General features: G+C 41.2%; 1 protein-coding gene and 1 non-coding gene across 2 annotated transcripts in view; both read right to left on the bottom strand.

The window, feature by feature from the left end:
- Nucleotides 1-15,683, bottom strand: part of Copa (coatomer protein complex subunit alpha) — a 57,221-nt gene that overhangs the window by 3,287 nt on the left and 38,251 nt on the right. Inside the window, exons 18-31 of the mRNA XM_004639929.2 lie at nt 9,776-9,938; nt 9,531-9,677; nt 8,229-8,418; nt 7,878-7,973; nt 5,134-5,222; nt 4,822-4,945; nt 3,808-3,897; nt 3,531-3,640; nt 2,388-2,465; nt 2,153-2,221; nt 1,604-1,740; nt 1,150-1,336; nt 947-1,057; nt 468-629 (exon numbers count right to left, since the gene is read on the bottom strand). Coding sequence (XP_004639986.1) covers nt 468-629; nt 947-1,057; nt 1,150-1,336; nt 1,604-1,740; nt 2,153-2,221; nt 2,388-2,465; nt 3,531-3,640; nt 3,808-3,897; nt 4,822-4,945; nt 5,134-5,222; nt 7,878-7,973; nt 8,229-8,418; nt 9,531-9,677; nt 9,776-9,938 — 1,753 coding nt within the window. The remainder of the gene's footprint in view (nt 1-467; nt 630-946; nt 1,058-1,149; nt 1,337-1,603; nt 1,741-2,152; nt 2,222-2,387; nt 2,466-3,530; nt 3,641-3,807; nt 3,898-4,821; nt 4,946-5,133; nt 5,223-7,877; nt 7,974-8,228; nt 8,419-9,530; nt 9,678-9,775; nt 9,939-15,683) is intronic.
- On the bottom strand, nt 6,646-6,752 carry LOC111812205. The gene has a single exon (XR_002817779.1). It is a non-coding gene; the product is annotated as a U6 spliceosomal RNA (small nuclear RNA).

Below are 15,683 nucleotides of genomic sequence, written 5' to 3'. Positions count from 1 at the left end.
GGCCACACACACACAAATACATAAATAAATAAATAAAATTAAAAAAAAAATAAAATAAAAAAAATAAATAAAAAAATATTTCCTCACTAAAAAAAAAGATTGGGCCGGGTGTGGTGGCACATGCCTCTAATCTCAGCACTCGGGAGGCTGAGGCAGGGGGGTCACTGAATTTGAGGTCAGCCTGGGCTACACAGTGAGCTCAAGGGTACCTGTACTACATGGCAAGATCCCATCTCAAAAATAAAAAATATTGGGGTTATTTACAAAAGAAGTGCATATGTGAATAAATTATTACTTTGGTTTCTAGGAACAAAAGGGAACAACCAAGTCAGTAGGTGGCAGAGAGTGGCATTCTGTTGGCTCTTTTTTGTGGAATGCTGTTAATACATTTTTTCTTTCAGAGGCAAAGCCCTTGATCTTCTGAGACAGATCTGGTTCCCTGCTGGCCGCTGAAGGAGCTCACTCACCTGCTGAGCCACCTCAGGCTTAGGTCCCAGTTCCAGCAGGCGCCGAGCAAAGGTGGCCGCTGTCTTGAAGTTCTTGAGCTTGAAGAAGAGGTTAAGGGCTGTCCTCAGTACTAGGATCATATGCACAGGCTGGAGGTTGGAGTGCGTGAAGTAGGCTGCCATCTGGTGGACAGAAAGAGGGACAAATGCCGGGCTGGGAGATGTCAGTTATCAACTGTTGCACTCGCTTTAAAACAAAGCAGGATGAACCAACAAGACCTGCAATGTAAAACACAGAGGTCCTCCGCGTCCTAGTCCTGGAGGGCTCATGAGATGAGGAAGAATGGGCACATGTAACCTCTCCTTATGGAAATGAACAGAATGTCTCCTCCCCTAGAGCCAGATCTGGGTATAGATCCGAAGAATTTAGATCTTATGGTGGGCTCAGAGGGCGATGTCCCTGCAACGCTCAGAGTAGATACCCCTCGCACAGCTCTTACCTCGCAGATGCGCTTCTGCTGGTCTACAGTCTCTTTGGGCAGCTTCTTCCTTTCGATCTCCATGGACAAACCCACAATATACTCCCGGCAAATGGTGATGAGCTGCTGGGCCTGAAGAGGTTACCAAGGAAGGTCACGGTACAGAGACAAGAATTCGGGGCCATGCAGGGAGAACTAGGGTTGGGACAAATAGCTCCTCCTACCTCAGCAATCTCCTGCTTATTGTCCACAACGAGAAGTGGCACACTGAGTAAGATGGAACGGAATTTTTCCACAGCCTCCTCAAACTTGCCAACTGTGGTGAGCTGGTAGCACAGCTGTAAGCGCTGGATGAGGTCATTAAGCTTGAGGCCTACAGCTGGTACACCATTTTTTAGCCCTGCATCCTTCCTGGAAAGGGTAAAGTAGGAAAAAACAGGATCATTAGTAGCTAACTAAGGCTCAATTTCTTCTAGCAAACGTGGCCACAGCAACTCTACTGTGACAGTAGTTGGAGAACAGGACAGCAGCAGGTATAACCAAGCCCCACACAGTAACAAAGCAAAGTTTTTCTTCGAGGAAGCCCTGTCTCTGGAAAAATTCTGTGTCACTGAAGCTGATGTCTGAAAGAGCCCATCTTAATGTGCAACAGGGAGAAACAAGAAACAGGGACCTTACCAATTACGGCTTGGATAGGCATACATGGAAGGCAGGCAGGGCAGGGCCTGATAGGTAGTACGGCCTCGAGCAAAGGTCTGTAGGAACAGTTGCTTGTAGGGGCCAAACTGGATCACTCCTATCTGGTCATGAAGGAGCTGGGAGAAGACAGAAAGTAATATAAGGATTTTGGCTTTACCACCTAAAAACTAATTGTATTTAATGTGTCCATAATTTTTCTGTACTTGTTTACTCATCTGGAAATATAGATGAGAAATTATAGCATCTACTTTTTTTTTGGTCTCAGAAATCAAACTCAGGACCTTGCACTTGCCAGGCAGGTGCTGTGCCACTAAGCTAAATCTCCAGCCCACCTACTTTGTCTGTAATACCTATATTTAGGATAGTGGTCAGCACACAGTGAACACTGAATGTTAGAGGTTGTGAATTCAAGGCCAGCCTGAAGTACATAGCATGTCTCAAAAGAAAAAATAAATAAGTCAGCCATCTCCCTGAAGCCATGGGCTGCACACACTCGAGAGGAAGGGCCAAGGTTACTTGAAGGTTTACCCGCATGGCTGTTTCAAAGGAGCCTGCCAGGATGTGATCAACTGGAAGCTGAGAGTTATTGCACCAGATCTGCCAAGAAACACAAAGTCAAACAAAGAGAAGATCTGCCCTTTCTCTTCCCAGATTATCCTGCTCCACATCTAGAAATAGAAAAGTATCCAGTGGTTTACACATTCATCAAGAGTCAGCCAGATCAGAAAGGCGCTTCCTCACAGGGCTGTGCTTTCTTACGTACTTGAGTTGGGCTTGTTCCCTTGGTGGGAGGCACAAAGAACCCATCTTCAGCCCCGCCAGCTGCCCCAGGGGGTACATCCTAGAGGAAAAATTAAAATCAAGTCATTTCTAAAGCCTTTCAAGCACTTTTTTATTTTATTTTTTTTAAATTTTATTTATTTAATTAATTTATTTATTTTGTGTGTGTGTGTGGCCAGCTCAGCCCACCAGGGGGCGGGGCTGGCTGGCATGTGGTGCTGGGGGATTGAACCGCGGTCCCTGTGCTTTGCTAAGCTTGTTCTAAGTAGGTGCGTTAGACCACTGAGCCATCTCACCAGCCCTCAAGCACTTTTTTAAAAAATATGTATTTGTTTGTTGTAGGGTCTCACTACACAGCCTGGACTTGTGGTGATCCTCCTGCTTTCAGCCCCCCTCCCCAAGCGCTGGGATTACAGGCTTGGGCTACTACGCCTGAATGCTGACTGGCTCAGCCTGCGAGGGGGCGGGCCTGGTGTTGCATGTCATGCCAAGATCAGACTGCAGTCCACGCGCTTGCCTAAGCTTGCCTAAGCAGGAGCTTTGGTGTGCTGAGTTAGCTCACTGGCCCTCAAGCTCTTTGTTTTTTTTTTTGTTTGTTTGTTTTTTTGGCGGAACCGGGGATTGAACTCAGGCCTTTGCGCTTGCCAGGGAAGTGCTTATTCCATTGAGCCATCTCCCTGGCCCCCAAGCACTTTGTTTTGAGGAATCTAAAACATAATCATTTACTTTATTTTCCACTTCTGTTGAGAAAGTACTCCAATAGGAGCCACTTCACCTGTAACAAAAGCTCCAACTCAGATTTAAAACACTTGCTGCCCTTTTATAAGCTGCTGTTGGCACAAGCCTATCTCATTCATCCATCTTTCAAATGGGAGATGAGCATCAGATTAAAGGCACATCCTAGCTTCCTTCCTTTTTGGCTATAACAGGATAAATAGAAGAGGTAAGGCCACTGGATTCTGACCTTCACATTCTTCCTTCTTTCAAGTGAGAGATAAACATTGGGTTAGGAGGAAGGTCTAAATCCCTGTCCCCACAAGACCACAGGACAGATGTAGGGTGGCAATAAGGCTACTGGTTTCTACAAGAAGTGCAGAGAATTTTAAAGGGTAAGAATTCCACATACCAGCTCAGGGGGGAGCTCGAGATCTTCTTCTACATCCCAGCCACCTCCTTCTTCCTGTCCTTTGCCAATAACATCATCCCCCAAACCTTCTGTAGCCTCCACAAACCCATCTGCAAGGAAAATCCAGATCAAAATAGATTTGGGTGGTGGCACGATCGCAGCCAAAGGACAGCAGAGTGTTGAGATCCTAACTGGCTGCACTGTTTGGAAGCCTGCAAAACAGCACCCCCAAACATCCCAGCACAAGGAGTCTATCTCCCCAGAATGGCGTTCCTACCTTCATCCAGCTGCAGTTCTGTGTCCTCTCCCCAGCCCTCAGTGCCAACAGTGTCAATGTCAATGTCAGCAGCCAGTGCTCCTCCCTTCCCTAGCAAGAGGAGCAACAGGCAAGAGTCAGTTATAGTCTGCAAGATGGAGATACAGTCTTCTCTGTAGGCAAACCCGATCCTTTCAACACAGTTGTCCAGGATTTGTCTACTTATTTTCATATATTCTGTATTTCTGTGGTATATATGTTATGCTAACTTGCAAGAGATTTCAGAGAGAATAAAAGGGAGATAACTTCCATTGTGCTACCAAAACCTGGTTCTTAAACCACTTCTAAATTAATGGTCTTCAGGAGCCAGAGATATAGCTCAGTGGCACAGTGCCTGCCTGCTAAGTGCAAGGTCCTGAGTTCAATTCCTGGTTTAAAAAAAACAAAAAAGCAAGGTTACTGATCTCAGGCTGTCAACTTTTAGAACTTCTTCCTGAGATACTACATCACCAATGCTACAGTGTATGCAGGTCACAAGGACATAGGAAGGTAGAGGAGATAAAGAAGAGAGCAGAGCTAGGCAGAAAACGCAGTCAGTTTAGGCTCTCACGAGAAGTGAGCTACAGACATATCTGAGCAAACAGGAGAAAGGAAGAGTAGCAGTGAAGAGGTGAGCGTACCCATTTGCACATACATAACAGAATTAGACGTGTGTGACTCTGTACCTGAAGACTATGTCATTACATAAAATACTAGAACATGACTACATACATGGTGAAACCTATGGAAATACACCAAAATACTTACAAAGGTTATTAGTGGTAATAGGAATACCACCACCACCCACCCCCATGCTTCCACCAATTCCCACTTTTCTTCTACACTTACAAAAAGCTTTTCCTGACTGATACTTGAATGCCCCATAAGGCCTCACACAGAAATATGGACAAATGAAACTAAGTGCTGACGGCACTCTCTAGGACAGCTTCTTACAAAATAAATGACAAAAGTGCTATGGAAGACATGGGCACTGACCTTTGCTGGCAATGGAGCCTTCAAAGAATCCTTTAGACACAGTTAGTAAGGGCCAGTTGGTATCCAGCGGCATGATAGGGGCAGGTGGCTGGAGCAGCTTAGCATTGGGGTCAATGTCTGGGATCTGAGAAGCAGAAGATAAAAAGTTTAAATGCCAATAACTGTCAGGAATCCTCTACAGAAGAGAACGGAGATTCCTTTGAGCTCATTTATTTCTCAGCCTCTCTCTGTAACAAGGTAGTACAGTTTTAAATTGTCCTAAGAGCTGAGTTAATCCTGTAATCAAAGATATTCATAAAAATAAAGACTCACTGTCTCCTTCTCTGGGTCAAATGTCTCCTTTAGGCTCTCAGCTTCTTCATCTAAACCATGAGTAGCAGCTGTTAGATAGGCCAGGGACTCTGTAGAGAAAGCAAGACTTTGTGATGTTGATAAATTTTTAGGGAAATATTATGATGGTAGGCAGACTCTGAGATGAAACTCCCCTCCCACAGTGATCCCTGTCTGCTAGTAGACAAGTACTTCAATAATAACTGCCCCTTAAGTGTGGGTTGGACTTACTACTGCCCTCCAAATGGACAGATAAGGCAGAGGTAATGCTGGGATTTGTTTATAGTTGTACCTTCCACCTCCAGTACACTTAGCTGTATCCGTAGCACTTTTTTTTTTAAATTTTGAAACAGGGTCTTGCTAAGTTACCCAAGTGGAACTCGAATTTGCAATCCTCCTGCCTTGGCCTCCTGAGTGCTTGTAAACCAGCTGCCATGCTGTGAATTGCCTTATTCAGAAGTGAATATGGGAAAAAAATGACATCTTCCAGACAATAGACAACACACAACAGAGAACACAGGCCTGAGAAGTGCCCACCAAGGGGCCGGGGAGATGGCTTAGTAGGATAAGCACTTGCCTGGCAAGCGCAAAGGCCTGAGTTCAATCCCTGATTCTCTAAAAAAAAAAAAAAAAAAAAAAAAAAGAAGTACCCACCAAGGTGACCATGTGTAAAAGCTAAGCATAGTACATCTGTAGTCCTATGAGAGACACTGAGCCAGAGCTGAGCCATGCTTGGAATTCTAAGTCATAAATTCTGTGGTTTAAACTATGGAATGAGGGGCTGGTGAGATAGCTCAGTGGTCTAAAGCACCTGCTTAGGCAAGCTTAGGCAAGCATGCAGGGAGCTCGGTTCGATCCCCAGCACCACATGCCATGCCAGCCCCGCCCCCAGGGTGGGCTGAGCTGACCATAAAAAATAAAAAGAAAGGAAACATTAAAAAAAAAAAAAAAGACAAAACAAAACAAAAAAAACCTATGGAGTGCGTATCCCTCATTACATGCAGGGAACCAGAAACGTTTCAGTTTTTTTGGATTTTGGAGTATTTGGGTAGACTTTACTGGTCAGGTATCCTGAATCTGAAAACCTGAAATCTAAGCTCCAAAATGTTCTAAAGTCTTTTGAGCATCACATTGGTACTCAAGAAGTTTTGGGCCTTGAAGGGCCAGCCAAATAGCTCAGCGGATTAAAGCGCCTGCAAGCAGGCTCAGGGCAAGCAGGGCTTTACTCCCTAGGCCTGCCGTGCTGGCCCCACCCCTGGGAGCACACTGAGCCAGCAATAGAGACTGGGCGTGGTGGCGTGCACCTGTAATCCCAGCTCTGGGAGGCTGTAAACAGGCAAATCACTAGAGTCTGATCTAGTAGTAAGACCCTGAACACCCTGTAGACCCTTCCCTAAGATACAAAACAAAACAAAAAAAGTTGTTTTGGGTCTTGAAGCATTTCAGGTTTTGTTGTTTTTTCTTAAATAATGCAAGCCCTTGCATGGCAATCCAAAAAATATAGAACACTTCATGAATTTGCATATTATCCTTGCACAGAGGCCATGCTAATCTTCTCTGTATCATTCCAAATTTAGTATATGCGCTGCCAAAGCGAGCACAGGTTTTGGGATTTTTGATTAGGAATGTTTAACCTGTACTAAGTTTTAGTGTAATTTCTTATACAGCGATTAATTGCTAATGAATACCGTTACTTATCTTTAAGATCCATCATCAATGTGAATAACACCGTTGGGATGCTGACTCCTCTCTAACACACCCTACAGCTAGCACTTGTAAGTCACACTGCTTCTCCTTTCAAAATATATAACCCAAATCTGACTGCTGGTAGCTCCTCCAGGAGAGCAGCACCTTGGTCATGCCATGTGTCTTAACCTTGTTCCTGTATCTCAAATGCTTCTACAATATTGTTGTTTATTGTTTTCTCAAAATAAAGCACCCTTGGGCTGGTGAGATGGCTCAGTGTCTAAAGTGTCACAATCCTAAAACCTGTGTCTAAAGCACCTACTTAGAACAAGCTTAGCAAAGCACAGGGACCGCAGTTCAATCCCCCAGCACCACATGCCAGCCAGCCCCGCCCCCTGGTGGGCTGAGCTGGCCACACACACACACACACACACACACACACACACACATAAATAAAATTAAAAAAAAATAATGCACCCTTATTTACTCAGATATTACTTATATATGAACAAATAATGAGTGAAATCTCTAGTCTAAAATTCTAATGTAGCCAACCAATTATTTACTAAAGTGTCTCTTGTAAAGTTTTTATATACAGAAGCATTTTATTATATTTTTGGTGTGTATTATTGAACCTAAGGGTATTTCACCACTGAGCTACATCCCCAGACCTTTCAAACATTTTCATTTTGAGACAAGGTCTTGCCAAGTAGCCCAAGCTGGCTTTGAACTTGTTATTCTTATTTTAGTCCTCCAAATAACTAGGATTATAGGTGTATGTTACCATGGTCAGCATGCTCTGGGACTTTTAAAACCTCTTGTCTTCCACACGACTCCTTTTTCCCCATGACTTTTCTTAAGAGCGTTGGCTTGACTTGATATTCTGGCTATAACTCCCATTGGCTTTAAAGAAAATCTAAGCATGGTATGAATGTGTCATTTCTCTTGAAAAATGCACAATAAAGGACAACTCTCCACTGTACATAAATAATGCAATTGGAAAAGAAAATATTTCCTAAGGCCTCCAAAGTGCTACTTACTCTGTCCACAGTTCTTTAGGATCCGCACTCGCTCGGACACATCACCCAGGTACAGGGCATTCTGATAATGGCCACTCATGTCCTTTCTGATCTCAGCTGCACCAAGTCAAGAGACACCAACTTAGGTTTTCTATTTTTTGAGACAGGGTCTTACCATGTAGTTAAGGCTGGCCTTGAACTCACTATGTAGCACAGGCTGGCCTCAAACTTGTAGCAATCCACTGCCTCAGCCTCCTGAGTGCTGGGATTGTAAGTGTGTATCACCATGCCCAGCAGGTTTTCTTTAAGGACTCTTCCCCTTACTGGCCATCCCTCAAAACCCTTCTTCTCAACAGTGACTAGTGGCCTCACCAATCTTCATCATCTTGCGAAGTTTTTCCAGGTTGCCAGTGATAAGGTACAAGAAGGAAAGTTTATCGAAGTTTTTGGTGCGCTGATAGCACATTTCCACAATCTGGTGGTTCCCCTGTAGCAGAGCCACTTCTCCCAGCTTTTCCCAGCAGTTCTTGTCATCTAGTGCTTTAGCAGCTTCCAGAGCAATCTAAAGAAGCCCAGAGATCAGTGTCAACACGATACTATGGTGGACACGCTGTGACTCAAAACGAGGGACACTGGACAAAGCTTGTCTCCAAATAAATTTCCCAGGGAACTCCCTATTCTTTCAATAGCTCCCAGCTTTCATTCTATTTCTGTTGAGAATTCTATTTAGAAACAGGATCTCTTTAAATCCATGAATAGAAGAATCTTATCACATCATTCTCATCTGGAGATATTTCTTGAAAAATTTGTTTTTAAAACAAAATCACCTAGGGCTGGTGAGATGGCTCAGTGGTCTAAAGCACCTACTTAGAACAAGCTTAGCTAAAGCACAGGGACCACGGTTCAATCCCCCAGCACCACAAGCCAGCCAGCCAGCCCCGTTCCCTGGTGGGCTGAGCTGGCCACACACACACACACACACACACACACACACACACACACACACACACACAAATAAATATTTAAAAAAACAAAAAAACAAAATCACCTAGTAGCTGCTGATTCCATAAGGCCAGTTCTTGCTTAGCTACTGTTATTTCCTACCTGTGAGGTTTGAAGATTCACAGGGGTTTTAGGAAAGGTATAAGAAATCATAAAAGAAGGGATTCAGAAATAGAAAAAAAACAATATTCCTATACTCTTTGCTCATCTGAAGATAATGCCTGCGTCCTCTGTACTTCAACATTTAATAAGTATTTCTTCACCCAAGCAAAATCAAGTGTCAAGGAAATGATGCATTTTTTTCAAATTTTACACTGTCTTGCCTTTATCTTGGAAGTTAATGAATTGAGACAAAGAATGACAATGGTGGAAATGCTATTGCAGAAGCAGAGATAGGAAAAAGTAAAAAAAAAAAATAGGGCCAGGGAGATGGCTCAGTGGAATAAGCGCTTCCCTGGCAAGTGCAAGGGCCTGAGTTCAATCCCTGGTTCCGCAAAACAAAACAAAAAGTAAAAAACAAACAGGATTAGGAAGATGGCTCAATCTAACAGCTACAAAAAACCAAAATCCTTATCCTGTCTACAGAACCAACCCTAGAATAAAGCTTTCCCATTGCCACTGTCTCTCATATTTTATAAAATGATCTGGGGCCAATGACCATATTCTTCTCACCTCAATGTTTCCACACTCCAAGGCCAGGCTAAAGCGAGTTTTCTCATCCTTGACGAAATGCAGTGCCACTTCGGGATAGCCCTTCTTCTGGAGGTAAGCAATGATAGACTGGCCTACCAGCTTGGCATTCCTCACCATGTGTAGGACCTAGACAGTGGGGGGTGGACAAGGCAGGAAGCAGAGATTATTACAGAAAGAGAAGTGCTGCCCCTCTCGGTACCTCAGCGTGAGTCCTCATAGCCCACCTCATCATATTTCCTGTTGATCAGGGCCAGCTTGAATTTGAACTCAGTGGGGTCGATGGTGAGCACGCGAGGACGACACTCCCTGTCTAGGCAGTAGACATTGTTGCCCTTCACCCGTGTGACATAGATGGGTAAATCCAGAGTTCGGATGATCCCATGGTCCCTAAGAACAGGAGACAGACAGAACCTTCACAGAGGAGGAAATCTAGCCTGTGGAAGAACTGCACAAGCACATGGCACAGGCTTTTCTCTTCTCATTATCCTCTGCCAAGTGTCAAAACTGGCGTAGATGGGAAGTGATTTATTGATTTTACTTTTTTCTGTTTTGGGGCAGATGATATGGACTTTCTCTATAAGCTATCACTCTATTACTCTAGGGGCTAAGTAACAGATGTGACTACAGAAGTGAGACCTAAAAGTTCAACCCTAAATTCTGATACAGAATTGGTAGGCTACCATGCATAGGTAATTCCTTCATATGGCATAAGTGAAGGTACAAGAAAGGTAAACATAAAGTTATACACAACACACAAAGATATTGAAAAGCAGAAAATATTTTGAACTTAATAACAAAAAATTACAAATTAAAACTTGTTCATATTGTTAATGAACACTTGATAATTTATGGCCCTAGATATATACAAAGTTTAGAAAAAATACTAAAAATTAATGGGTTCTACATTTTTTTTTCTTCTTCTTTTTTGAGACATGGTTTCACAACTCAGGCCCTTGCACTTGCCAGGGAAGCGCTTATTCTACTGAGCCATCTCCCCAGCCAGAGTTCTATATAATATAAGAGACTAAAATTAACAAATATATATATCAAAAATTTTACTGTTCTTTTAAAAGTTAAGCCAAAATACTTAGAAGAAAGCAATAAAGGTCAATAGTAGACATTAAGAGAAAACATATACACACATACACACACATATATGGGGATAAAATATGTGTATAACTCAACATAAGATTGGTACTGTTTCATAGAAATCTGGAATGACCTTTAAATAAGGGTTCATCTAATATATTTTTTATATAGTCCTGCATAACTATCATATTGAGAGCTCTTTATTGTTCATCCAGGAGCATACTGCAACTTCTCTTGCCTTTTTTTTTTTAAATTATTTATTTATTTGTGTGTTTGTGTGTGGCCAGCTCAGCCCACCAGGGGGCGGGGCTGGCTGGCATGTGGTGCTGGGGGATTGAACCGTGGTCCCTGTCCTTTGCTAAGCTTGTTCTAAGTAGGTGCTTCAGCCCTTCTCTTGCCTTTTGAATTATGCTCTTTGTTATTTCCTATATGCTACTTCTGGAGATATTAAAATATTTCAAGTTTGTATAACTAGAAAATCTTACTTTTAGTTTTCAAAGGTATGTTTGCTAAGTATAAAATTCAAAGAGGACAGATCTTTACTTTCAGTCCTTTAATTAATCTAGTTTTTTACACACTTTAAATGTCTGCAAAAGGTTCACTTTTCTTGGAAATGTGGTGTTGTAAGTTGAACTAAATTCAGAAATTTTAAATTTTTAAATAGTTATTTCCTACTCCTTTCTACTTTGAGAATTCTAATTATATGAATGTAAGTTTCTTGGTTTTGACACACTGAACTATTATGACTGATCTGTAAATTCTTTCTTCATTTTTATTTTGGACAGTTTTTATTGTCATATTCAGTTATGTTTGTAAATAATTCATTTTCAATTTGCAATCTATTAAAAATTTTTAAAAATATAACAAAATGAATAAAATAAAATAAAATTAAAGCAAAAAAAAAGAGAAAACAAAAATATTGCAAGCTCAGTAATAGTGAAAATTGGATAAAGCTGATAAGCATCTTATGATAGTAATTAAGGAAAAAGAGAAAAAGATATAGAAATGAAAAAGGCCATCACTACAGATCCTGCAGAATAAAGATGTTAACTTCTAAGAATCATCAAACTTAGCTGGGCATAGTATCATGTCTATAGTCCCGGCTATTCAAGATCAGAAGTAAGAGGATCACAAAATTAAGCCCAACCTGGGGGAAACTTCTATCTCCACATACATAAAAAGAAGAGCTGGCCAAATAGCTCAGCAGATTAAAGCGCCTGCAAGCAGGTGCAGGGGTCAGGGGTTCCGGGCCTGCTGTGCTGATGCCAGGCCCCGCCCCTGGAGCAGGCTGAGATGACTACTGAGACTGGGTGTGGTGGCACATGCCTGTAATCCCAGCACTTGAGAGGCTGTAAACAGGCAGATCACTATGAGTCCGACCTAGTAGTGAGACCCTGAACACCCTGTGGATCCTTCCCTAAAATACAAAAAAAAGGAAAAAAAACCAAGAATTAAAAAAACCTTCCAGTCCTATTAACTATTAAAATAAGCCGTTTATGAGAAAAAAATAAAATAAAATAAGCTGAGCCAGAGAAAGAATATTATCTGAAAAGAAAATCCCACACCAAGATCACTTCACTGGCAAATTCTAGTCAATATTCAAGGAAGAAGTATGACTTAAGGAAGAATTAGTTCTAACCTTATACAAGCTCATTAAGGGAGCAAAAAAAGATAAACGTATTTATGGCAATTCCAGGTCAATCTCACTTATGAACACAAATAAGGAAATCTTAAGCCAAATACCAGTCACTTACAACTACAGATATTTGCAAAGGGTAAAATACGATCAAGTTGAATTTCTATCAGGAGCACAATGCAGAGTGAACATTAGAAAAAATTCAGCTGAGTTCACTACAATAGTCAGTGAAAGGAGAAAAATTAAGTGATTCCTTTAATTCATGAATAAAAAGTACCTAATAATATTCAAAATTCATTCAAAATAAACATTATTGGCAAAGCCTGGATGCAGTAGTACACAATTATAATGTCAGCTACAGGGCAGGTGAGGCAAGAGGATCACATGTTCATGGCCAGCCTGGGCAACTGAGCAAAACTGTCTCAATAAAATTTTTTAAAAAAGAAAAAGGGCTTGAGAGGTAGCTCAGTTTTCCATGGGATCAGTCCACAGTATTGCTAAAAATAAAATGAAAACAAAACCCCCAAAAGAGAATCTTTCCTGGGGGGGTAGATAGGAGATAGGGTTTCACTATATAGTACAGGCTGGCCTTGAACTCACTATGTAGGCCACATTAGCCTTGAACTTTCAGCAATCCTCCTGCCTCAGCCTCCTTAACATTGGGGTTATAGGTGTGTGCTACCATACCAGGCTCAAAAAGGTATTTCAACAATTTGAAATAATAACTAAAAATTCCTTACTATACATCTATAAAAAACTTCAATAAGCTCACATAATGCCACTATGGTAAGAGTCCACCCTTAGGAAAATACATCAAGTGTAAGTACTCAAAAAAAGAAACAGGGCCAGGGATATAGCTCAGCACCAAGTGCCTGCCTGGTAATCACAAGGTCCTGGGTTTTAATTCTGGTATCCAACCCCCTCCCAAAAAAAAAAATCAAAGGAAGAAACAAAACTGCAACTACCCACAGGTGCTATGATTATTTGTAAAGAAAATACAAGTAAATTACTAAAATTAGTAAGACTGCAGCAAGGTCTTTGAAATAAAATTGACGAAAAACCTATCTGCATTTCTAAATATCAGAAACATTAGAAAATTAAATGGATTATAAACAGCATTAAAAATTACTACGTGCTTAACAAATCTACCAAAGAAATACAAGATCTGTACAGAAAAAGAAAACTATGCAACTTTAGATTCAGAAGACATGAATAAATGAAGACCTGCTATACTATGTCACAGATCAGGAAATTCAATACTGTAAGGACAGCAGCTATCTGCAACTGTGCATACTGATTCAATGCAGTTCCAAGTGAAATCATGACAGGTAAAGCGTCTGCAAGCAGGCACAGAGGTCTGGGGTTCAATCCCTTGGCCTGCTGTGCTGGCTGTGCTGGCCCCGCCCCTGCTGAGATGGCAACTGGGACTGGGCATGGTGGTGCACACCTGTAATCCCAGCTCTTGGGAGGCTGTAAACAGGTGGATCACTATGAGTCTGATCTAGTAGTGAGACCCTGAACACTCTGTAGACCCTTCCCTAAAATACAAAAATAAAATAAAATAGGGCCAGGGAGATGGCTCAGTAAAATAAGTGTTGCCTGGCAAGTGCAAGGGCCTGAGTCAATCCCCAGTTCCACCAGAAAAAAAAAAAAAAATCAAAAATCATGACAGGTATTTTTGGTCTGTTTCATTTTGGGTAGAATTTCATCAGCTAATTAAAAACAAAGCAAATGAGAATGCAAAAGTTATTTGAAAACTGCCTAATAACTTTTCAAAAAGAAATAAAATGGAAAAGATTAAAGACTTGTTTTATTAGATGTAAAGATTAATCACAGAGCTACAACATTTAATTAAGTAGTATAGAATAAGACCAGGGAGGGGCTGGAGAGATGGCTCAGTGGTCTAAAGCACCTACTTGAAACAAGCTTGGCAAAGCACAGGGACCGTGGTTCGATCCCCAGCACCACATGCCAGCCAGCCCCGCCCCCTGGTGGGCTGAGCTGGCCACATACACACACAATAAATAAATGTAATAAATAAAAATAAATAAATATTAAAAAAAAAAAAAGAATTAGACCAGGGATAGATAATAGAAAATGGATCCTTGCATTTTTGAAAACATAATTTATGTAACAATGACATTCCAGAACTACTGGAAAATAGTGGTATTTTGTTTTTTTAATAGTGGTATTTTCAATAAATGATGCTTTACAACTCAGTGTTCTTATGAAGAAGGCACGACTGACTTTCTTGTATCTCACATCACACACAGAAACCAACTTTAAATAGAGTAAAAAACTATACATAAAAGCCAACACTATAAAGTTTTTTATATTTGGTACAGGGTCTTACTATGCAGCTCAGACACATAGTGATCCTCCTGTTTTTAGCCTCCCCAGTGCTGGGATTACAGGCACGCAGCACCACACCCAGTTTGGTGGGGCTCAGTACGACCAGGGGTGTGGCTGGTGCAGCAAATGGTGCTGGGGATTAAACCATGTCCCTGCGCTTGCTAAGCAGGCACTTAGTCTGCTGAGCTATCTCACCAGCCCAACACTATAAAGTTTTAATAAGAGAATACAGAGGCATGCCTTTATGATTTTGGAGTTCAATAACTTTTTCTTTTCCTTTCCTTATTTATTTTTATTTTTATTTTTTTGGCAGAATTGGGAATTAAACTCAGGCCCTTGCTCTTGCCAGTTAAGCGCTTATTCTACTGAGCTATCTCCCCCGCCCTTCTTTTTTTTTTTAAAGGCATGGTCTTGCTGTGTAACCCAGGCTGGCCTTTATCTCAAGAACCTCCTCCCTCAGCCTTCCAAGTACTAGAATTACAGGTATGCACCATCATTCCAAGTTTAAGATTTTTGGGGGCTGGGGAGATGGCTCAGTGGAATAAGCGCTTCCCTGGCAAATGCAAGGACCTGAGTTCAATTCCTGGTTCCGCCAAAAAAAAAAAAAAGATTTTTTATTTTATTTATTTTTTTGCGCTACCAGGGATGAACTCAGGATCTTGTTAATATTTTTTAAACAGGACACAAAACAAAATCTCCATAAAAGAAAAAATTCATGAATTTAACTGATTAAAATTAAGAATTTCTGTTGCTTAGGGAGGAACAAAAAGAGAATGAAACAAGTTGCTATAGGGCAGAGGATTTTAACATTTGTAATGTATATCCCTTAGAATCACTCAACTATTCCTTAGTGAAAACTGACAATGGCATAATCACATAGTGAAATATTATGAGATAAAATAAACATATTAGAACCATAAGGATGACTCTTAAAAACAAAATATAGGACAAGATATAAAACAATATAGCCAATATGATTTTATTTATATGCAGTTCAAAACCAGACAAAACTAAATACTAAGACACAAATGAGGGGCTGGCGAGACGGCTCAGTG

This window comes from Octodon degus, unplaced genomic scaffold, assembly GCF_000260255.1.
Source record: "Octodon degus isolate 3935 unplaced genomic scaffold, OctDeg1.0 scaffold00116, whole genome shotgun sequence".
NCBI classification, from domain to species: domain Eukaryota; kingdom Metazoa; phylum Chordata; class Mammalia; order Rodentia; family Octodontidae; genus Octodon; species Octodon degus.
This window is presented reverse-complemented; position numbering and strand designations above follow the sequence as displayed.